At 35.6% G+C, this 9,976-nt stretch overlaps 1 protein-coding gene across 1 annotated transcript; it reads right to left on the reverse strand.

The window, feature by feature from the left end:
• Positions 1–7,158: 7,158 nt before the first annotated feature.
• On the reverse strand, positions 7,159–7,779 carry LOC113780465. Its single transcript, XM_027326264.1, has one exon. It carries the CDS (start codon positions 7,777–7,779, stop codon positions 7,159–7,161), a length of 621 nt encoding a protein of 206 aa, XP_027182065.1.
• Between the last annotated feature and the right edge of the window lie 2,197 nt (positions 7,780–9,976).

Consider the following 9,976-nt stretch of genomic DNA (forward strand, 5'->3'; position numbering starts at 1 on the left):
ATATGATCATTTGATATGGTTAATCATTTAACCAATTCATGTCGATATGCAATGCAAGTATACATTATTTATATAGGCATGAGTATGGTAAATACTTGACACATAGTACTTAACACTTAATAATCATGAAATGAGCATGTCCTAGACTTATTCAAGTACGTATTCCTATATGGAACACTCACCTAGTCAAAACAAGCGAGTAGTTCTCAAACAAGCGTTTTAGGTGTCAACTCCGAGATCCTCTTGAAGGTCCCCTCGAGTGTCTGAGCAAATAATAATCAACTACCACTCAAAATCACTACAAATCTCTAATTATCGAGGAAGATTGTACGCTAGAGCAATCTAAGGAAATTTTATGAAAATGAACCTCAATTACTCGTAAATCGAGGTTCAAAAGGAATTTCTTAAAGTACATGAGCAATCAAGTTTTCATTTTGAAAATCAAGCATAAAATGTTCGAGTAATAGCGAAAGAATAAGGAGTATTTGAAAACTCCCTTCCCTTGGAAATTCGGAAAATTTTCAGGTTTGATACAATACTTTGAAAAATCGTATCTCACATTCTACATGTCAAAAATTGGAAAACTTGGTACCATTGGAAACCTCTTTAAAAGTAATAAAAGTTCTTAGAAGACACTTTTCCACGAATGTAAGTGAAAGGCACTCAAATTTTGGCTCAAAGTTGGTAACTTGAATTACCAAGACAGATTTAAGTTGGTTTTTGGCCAACTTTGGAAATTCGGCAAAATTCACTGGTTTTGAACTAACCTTTGAAATTTGGAAATCATTTAGTGTTGAAATCCAAGAGTATAACAAAACAAGCGGAATGAGAAACGGAGTTTCGAACACCAAGATATGGTGACCCAAAGTTACCAAAATTTCCTTGTTAAACAAGGGTTTTCAAACTTAAATCATGAATTTTGGAAGTTTGATTGAACATCAAAACGACCACGGAATAGCACCAAATTTGGTATGTACATACGACCATATAAGGGTTATTCCTCTACCAAATTTCATAGAAAAATATGTACGGGAAGTCGGTTAATGAAACCACAAGAAATTCTAAGGCTAAGTTGCCTTTGAACTTCCGTTTTGCCGTTTTTCAAACGTTTGGCCAGGGCACATTTCAAACATGGTCCATTCCAGTAAGAAATGTTTAAAATATGTCCAAGGTGCATTTGATAGGTGATTTATCCCAAGAAACTTCGGAAAACAAGTCCCAAATCATTGTTAGTTACAAATCTGTCCAAGTGGAAAATTCTATTACTGTAGCAGTTTCAAACTTTGGCCACAACTCACTCAATTCAACTTGGAATTAGGCGTGGTTGATGGCGTTCGAAAGATCTCTCATAAAACCGAATTTTCTTAGAAGAAACCATTTTCAAATTCCATCCACAAATAGCTCGTTTTTGAGCATCAAGAAGTAATTTCTGTCCTGTCTCCTGGAGAGCAACGAAACAGGGCAGCGATTTTCAAACGCATGGTGTGGCTCACTCGAGTGGAACTAGGTCATGTATTTTATACCAATGGAAATTTGGGAATGTCTAGTTTCCAGTGCCACAAACGGCACTTGATTTCGACATCAGAGCAAAGAGTTATGGCCGATACAAAATGACTGCCAGGGCAATACGGGATTCATTTTCCAGTTTTGCTAACTTTGGAAATCAACTCATTTGACCAACCAAATCATGTTATTTTTCAATGAAACTTTCTACACAACTCATATAACATGTATACATCATAAAAAAGTCATTAGAACCTCAAAAATTTGCACAAAAGTGCACGAAATTCATAAGGGCAGAATTGGAATATTTTTGCTCTTCACCTGCTTTGAGTTTCCTTTCATCAATACAACTTATTTCCACTAATTTAAGTACTAAACCAACATTAATAACATCAAAACTCATGAAATCAGTCCTCAAGTCATTGTGGGAGTTCATAGAGTCCACACACCAAAATCCAACATAAATAAAGCTACCCATGTAAATATACAAGCTTATAAGTGCAATACTACTTCCATAAACTAAGATTCAAGGGGTTGATCGTCATTACCCCCTTAGATGATCAAGATCAGAAAATTTTGTTCACTTTGAGCCCCAAGAAAACCGTGGAAATGAAGTTTTCTTCCTAGCTTAAGTGAATCTCCAAGTTGTTTGCAAGTTGTAGTTAAATTTTGGTGGAGTTTGGTGGTGTTTTGTTGAAGAAATGAAGATGGAATTTAAAGAGCTTTGAGTTGTTTCTTTTGTTTCCTTGGCCGGCTGTTCTTGGAGCAGAAAAGAAGGAGTTGTACGGCACTTTAGATGATGAATTGAAGGGTTTTGATCTAGTGTGATGCACCCATGTGAAACTAAAATGTGTGGCTCTCATTGATTCAAAGGTCAACTATTTTTCCCGCGCGCACGCGCTCGTTTCGTGCTCGATTCCTCTCGCGTTTGTTTCACTAGTACACTAAACCTCTAATGCACTTATATTCATATAAATATTATTCACTCTCAATTGTCCCAAATAAGGGTCTAACGTTCCTCAATTTAAATTGCGCTATGAAAACGCGTATCTCCAATTTAAGCGCGATAACGCGAAATTTTCGAGAAATTCTTATAACGATAGTACTAATAACTATCACTTGAGTATTTAAACATAAAAAAACCTAATTTAGGTCCATTGTACATGTCTCCAATATTCCAAACTTATTGTACTCTCAATCGGTCAAGATTTCCAAAGAAGTGTTCACTATTTTCACTAAACGAGCTTCCGGAAATTAATTTTTGAAACAAGTCACTTTAAAAATATAATGAAACTATATTTCCATGTAATTAGGTCTCAAGAACTTAGAAAATAATATTCGGGGTAAAAGGCCAAATAAATAATTAAATAAGCTAGAAATAGGAGATTAAATAAGTAAATTTTGCGAGTCCTCACACAAATCTGTATTCGTGAATTAGATTTGCAACATGGCACGCTGTACTCATGAGACCTTACTCTCATGAATACAAAACATCATGATCATAGCTTTTTCAAAAAAAAGAAATTCACTAAAATTAAAACTTATGTTTATTAAAGAAATACCGATTATATTCAAACTAATACAATTGCTAAATCCGTACTCTATACTCTCATTATGAAGCGTCTGTCTATCTAACTTTCTTCTATCTTCTAACGTACATGATCCTAAATTTTTGATATGCAAGAAAAATACAGCGAACATGGGTTAAGTGACGTACGCCAGTGAATAGTACTTACTTCTTTGTTAGATCATATAACTATATACATACTATATATATTTGCAAATTTGGTCACACCATAACACATGCATACATCAAATAAAAACATTTGGTACCATTTCATATATTACATAAACATATCTCATTAAAGGTGAGTGGCATACATATAAATCGCCTTCGTTTGATACGACACTTAGTTCTATAGGTTCTAGAGATGGCTGTCGCCGAATGTGGCAGTGAAAGAAAAATATAACATGACATGATCGTACTCGTTGAATATACTTTCAAATCATAAAACATATCAATCATATCATCTCATTTCATAAACCATAACTCATAAACAAATACATGAAATATTTATCTTACAAGCACTCAGTTTAGAATTTAAGCCCTTTTACGAGGTTGGTAGATTGAACATTTTCCCTAATCTTCACTTGATCTACCTATATATGAGTCAATTAGTCGAGTACAATGGTTACCATGACTATTTATAATTGATCAAGTATTTTCCCTAATCTTCATTTGATCGTTATACATGATAGGACTATAGTCTCTACTGTCTATCTCATGACCTTGTAGAGTTTTTCGTAACATAAAATCATTTCACTCGTTACATGCACATTTCCTTTATTTCATGAAAATATGCTACTCATTTCATAAAACATAGTGTAACAAAACATTTTAAATAGGCATACATGATCCATTTTTCATATACCAATATAAAGCATTTACTTGAAAAAATTCATATATAACATTTTGAAAATATAGAGAGGAAAACACCATCTACATGTAACTGTTCAATTTAAGAGATCCTTAACGTGCTCTTGAACTTGCTTCCAACCTATATTCAGTGACATATATATCTTAATTAGTTCACATGTCCTTTTTTTAGAGTGCTTACCTCTATCTTAATTAATCCTAGAAAACATATCTAATCCTTTATGAAAAGCACCGAAAAGTTTCCTAAAATGGAAGGCCTTCCCTTTGAAAGTTTTCTAATTTCAAAAGTTTCCCTTTTTAGAAGGTTCCCCGATTTGAAAACCTTTACTTTTTTTCTATTTTAAGAAATTGCCTAAATAGATATATTCAAAAAGAAACTTTCTATTTTAGCATGAAGAGGCCTTCGTTAATTCCAACTGGATTTGAGTTTGGACTTAACCTTAGAGTTAAGCCCATTTGTGAAAAATTCTTGTTTGAATTTATATTTGGATTTATGTTTCTCTTGGGCACTTAGAAGCATATTTGAGTTCATTTGACCAAAACTGGGCCCTTCGAATAACATTGCACTTTTAAAATAAATTTTGTGAGGTGTCCAATTAAAACTGGGCATTGCTATAAATTTGAACTTTTAAAATAATCTAATTTATGAAGTTGACTTGGCCTAATTAATTTGGGCATTTCACTATATTGTTATTTTTGTTGGATAAATTCTAAAACATTTTGGACTCAATTTAACCAATAAGACTAGTTAATTCAAAATCAGTTCACTATTTAACCAAGAAGGCTATTTAATTCAAAAACCTATCCAATGTCAAACCTTTTGACCCATAAAAAAATTTTCAAAATACTTTAATTGCTTTATCATGATTATCTTAGAACTATAGTGGTCATTTCTTAACTCTTGTGCTTTGTAAAAATAGTCCTTTTGTCAATAATGAATTTTGTCATAAAATCTAGACTTTAATTGCAAAGAGTCATCCTTGTATTAACTTGGTTAATCACAATTAGTGATCGCATAATCATTTCTAAAGGCACCAGCTTAATAATGCCAAAAATGAAAAAGTTTTTTAAACATAATTGGCCAATGGCCAACATTTGAGAACTTATTACTAAAACACATTAACTAGTTAAATCCAACCATTTTGAAGCCGCTTAAAATAGCAATTTAGACAAAGTAATGTTGGTCCGAGTTTTAGTAAAAATTACTCATAGATGAAGAGTCCATTTCATGATTCACAAATCAATTTGAAACCCAAACAAAATTCGGCCTTTAAAGATTAGATATCGCATTTGCAGCCAATTTCAAACTTAACCAAAATGGTTTACGTGCCATGATATTATTGCTCCTCAGTAACCAAATCAATTCATAAGTGACTTTTATGTAAAGACTTTCCTTGAATATAACCAACATAGGACTGAATAAATAAGTCACAGATGACTAACTCAAAACCAGAGACACATGTTTTTGTATGGCATTCATCCATGAGGATTTAAAAGTCCATGTACTGAATCAAACGAGAGAAACCAAACGGAAGAGCACGAAAACATAAATTAGCTAAAATACCTCAAAACCCAAGACCCTTGTTTCGGTCCAATTCTTGATAGCCAACTCCGAAATTGTTAAAATTAGTTTAAGATTCCATGTCACCTTTCCATGTTTTTTCAATCACCAATCGCTATAGAATCATCATGCTATGTCATCGAGTCATACAAGATAGTGGTAGTTTTTTGCATTTCTTTCTCATCTTTGTTCTAGTTTTTAACAAGAAAGAAGTGGAAGTGTCATTGATTAAGCTAGTTATTAGGTGTAGTTATATTTTAGGTTGTCAAATCCCAATGGAACGCTTATCCTTATCTGCCTACTAATATGAATTAACACCCCACTAACTTGGATGACAACATCACACTATTATGGAGTTAGTTAGTTAAGAATAAAATTCCTGACAGTCCTATTTATTTAGTTTGTCTATTTAAAATTATATTAGACATTTGAGAAATAATAATAATAATAATAGGATGAAAAATGAGAGATTTCACATTCTACCCTCTTAAACAAAGTTTCATCCGAAACTTCATATTAATAAGAAAAGACCCATGTGCAAATTGGATCTAAATTGAGTAACGCAATCATGAACAAATTCGTGAAATTTGCAATACCGGTTTGATATGTTGATTGAGGGAGAAGTTATGTGTAGAATTGCAGCTGCTGCTGCCTGAATTGCAGCTTCTCGACCACCATGGCCTGCTGCTCGCTAGTTGCCAGCGTCAACAAAAGAGCTTTTGCTCGAGTTAATTTTCTGGCCCGAGTACACCTGGTACGAATTCAGAAACTCCTTCAAAGCATCGAGACTACCCGCTAAAAACTCGGCGACCAATAAGAACAAGGCCGGGGAGAAGGGGTCACCCTGCAGGACTCCCCTCGTTGATTTGGAAAAACCCGCTGGGGTCCCGTTGACCAGAACTGAGAACCAATTATTCGACACGATTCTAAAAACCAGATCCACCGCCCCCTCCTGAAAGCCAAGACGCCGAAGCATAAAAATGAGGAAGGTCCATTGTACCTTGTCATAGGCCTTCTCCATGTCCAACTTCAACATCAAGTTCGGAGAACTCAGCCGCCTATCAAGGTCCAAGGCTAGTTCCTGTGCGATAAGGATGTTATCCACGATACTCCGTCCCAGAACAAATCCCGACTGCCACGGTGAGATTAGTTTAGGAAGCAGGAGCTTGAGACGATTCGCTAAAATTTTGGAGATAATTTTCGAACTTAGGTTGCATAGACTGATGGGCCTGAATTCCCGCCATTGTGAAGCTCCGGACACCTTAGGGATTAAGACTATCAATGCACTAGAGAACCCCTTGCGTTGGGGAACCCCCTAAAAGAACTCCTGAATCGCATCCAATAGTTCCCCTTGAATTATTGTCCAACACTCTTGGTAGAAGACCGTTCCAAAGCCGTCTGGTCCTGGCGCTGTCTCTTTTGCCATGGATAAAACCACTTCTTGCAGCTCCGTCATCGACGGCAATTTCTGAAGGCCAGCATTATCCTCCTAACTCAAAGCTGGCAATGGAAAGTTTAGCACTGGGTTGGCCCTGCCTTCCCACTCGGATGTAAACAACTGTTCAAAGAAGCGGGCAGTGGATTCCTAAATAGCTACCTCCTCCTCAATCCACTGACCCCCTTCCTCCTTAATACGTGAGATGAAATTCGTACTCCATCACTGCTTCACCACAGAATGGAAGAATTTGGTATTCGCATCCCCCTGCTGAAGCCATTTGATACTTGACTTTTGTTTCCAGTAGTCGCATTCAATGGCCAGTGCCCGTGTATGCCTTGCCTTAGCCTCCCCTAAACGTGCTCTAGACACGTCATCCCGAGTGGCATCAAACTCCACTTGCCTGTCCCCTAGCTCCTTCCCCGCCTGAGTCACCGCCCGAAAAATATGCCCAAAAGACCGATTGTTCCAAAAGCGGAGACTCTGTTTCACATTCAAGAGTCTCTGGTGAAAGCCAACCATACCCCCCCTACTAACCGGGATTAGCCAAGCTTCTTTTACCACATCCTTGAAGCTCGGTGACTTGGTCCAGACATTGAGAAAGCGAAATGCCGAGCTCTTCCCACCATTAGCGCCGCACCTGATTAGAAGCGGGGCATGGTCTGATCTACCGCGGACCAAGTGAGAGACCTTGGTGACCTCGAACGTATCTGTCCAAGCCTCGTTTGTTAGTGCCCTGTCCAGGCGCTGCCAAACCCTGCCATTTCTCCAAGTGAATGGGGGGCCGTCAAAACTGACCTCTGAGAGGCCACAACTAGATACTGCTTCGTTAAACTCGTCCATGTTTCGACCGTTTGGGGGGCACCCCCTGACCGTTCTGTGATATTGGAGATCACATTAAAATCTCCCACCACTAGGTAATTTAAATATTATATATATATCATCATATATATAGGTAATTTAAGGGTCGGGCCTGTATCGAATTTGAGTCTAATGAGGCCCAAACTCGATTTACATTTAATTCGGGCCTAATTTTTAGGTTAAAATTTAGACCGGCTCACTAAAAGGTCGGACTCATCGGGCTTTTTTTCGAGTCGAACAAGCTGAGTTCGGGTTGGACCGACCCCATTGACTGTCCTAAACAAAATCACAAAAGTCATAAAGGTGTACCTCTATTTCCTAAGTGTACTCCTAAGGTTTAACACTTCTACGAATTAGTATCAAATTTCAATTCTCATTGCAAATCTAATATCTTTAAATGATCATAATCAATGGCCAGTTAATCATGATTATAAGAAAAAAAGTTCTAATAACTCAATCAAGATAATAGCAATCAATTAGCCAGGAAATCAACACCAAACAATCATAGAAAGTTCAACCAAATACCCAAGGCATATACTTTAAAATAACATCACTAACACAAAATTCAAATCTTACATTAACAAACATAGAATTCAATAGAAAGATTAAAGAAGTGGAGAGAAGAAAACCCTTGTTACTAGAGTTTCTTTAACCTCTCTTTCTTCATTTTCTTTAGCCTCCTTGTTGAGCCAATACAAGAATGGATAACAATAACTAGATCATCCTACACTAACCTCTACTAAAACAAGAGAAAATAAAGAGAGTTACATTTAGACACAACCCTTTAGTTGTTCTTCTTCTTTCTCCAAACCCTCTCTCTTCTCTCAAGCTAACTTGAACTAACTCCGAAACTAGAAGAGCTAGGTAATATATATTCTTGGTCTTGTATTATTGGAGCCAAAATGTCAAAAAAAGAAACTCCTAGAACTCCCAAAAGTTGGTACAAATTGTCCCTTTTTGTCTTGTAAAAAATGGAGAAAGAAAGAAAAATCATGCAAGTTGGCAACTTGCAACTACCAGGAATCCCTCAGACGAATCTCTTGAGCGATTCTCGTAGGGATTGGACAGAGCATATGAGAAACGATATTCTGGCCACAAACCACAGGAGAAACCGTGGGCGGATTCATCGAGGGTTTCTTCTCTCTGGTTTTTTTTTTCTCGCACCACTTCTTTTAACATTTGTTGTGACTTCTCAAGTTTCTATCCTCATGCATTTCGCTTCCAATTGAACTCGATCATTTTCCCTACAAAAACAATGAAATTTTGCGAGTAAAATGACAAAATCACAACTAATTCATTTATCAACTTAAGGTGCAAATTAGTAACCTAAAATGAACAATTTATATCATTTAACCTTACAAATTGACTCAAAAATAATATGAAACACATTCAAAAATATCACAAATTTAACCATTATCAACTTCCTCACACTTGAATCATTGCTAGTTTTCAAGCAATATCAACAACTACACAACCAATGATCCAAGTGTCTAGCCAATTAACATGTTTTTTCAAATTTAAATCCCATAACTCAGTAATTAGCCATTATGCAATCATTTAAATTATACTAAATACTCATATTATCTAGTAAAGGAAAGACAATTATACTCAAATTTAATCAGGTTCAATTCACTCTTTCACTTCTAATCTAACTCTACAAATAAGCAACTCATACGGTCAAAAAATAGTTAACACTCTCCTACCACAATTTTTTCCTCAAAACTTAAGATTAAAGAGGGAATTATTCACACAAACTATCAACAAACACTTAAGTTATGAAAGTGTATTTCTACGTGAAAATCGATACTTTTAAGTGAAGATCCCCGAGTACTCAACACTTCCATATTCAAGTCACTCAATTACTCCTAATTCTAGTACATTTTTACACGAAAGTCGATATTTTTGGATTAAAACTCTTATTTCACGCTCTTTTTCTCTTTTGTTCTTCTTTTTTTTCTCTTTCTTTTTAAATTTTTTTTTTCAAGATATACAATCCCTTTTAAAGTAATATATATAGAGTAGAAAGAATATCACTTAATTGACTGTATCAATCACTTAGTTGTAGATTTAAGTAAAAGGGAGAAATCTCATTAAATATGAAAATATAAGCATAAATTTTCCTACTTTACCCAATATACTTTCTAAAATGTAAAAATTCTAACCACATAATAACTAATTC

This window comes from Coffea eugenioides, chromosome 8, assembly GCF_003713205.1.
Source record: "Coffea eugenioides isolate CCC68of chromosome 8, Ceug_1.0, whole genome shotgun sequence".
NCBI classification, from domain to species: domain Eukaryota; kingdom Viridiplantae; phylum Streptophyta; class Magnoliopsida; order Gentianales; family Rubiaceae; genus Coffea; species Coffea eugenioides.

Excerpts from the sequence above, each read along its gene's own strand:
- LOC113780465 (XM_027326264.1), bottom strand. The coding sequence starts at position 7,779 with ATGGACGAGTTTAACGAAGCAGTATCTAGTTGTGGCCTCTCAGAGGTC.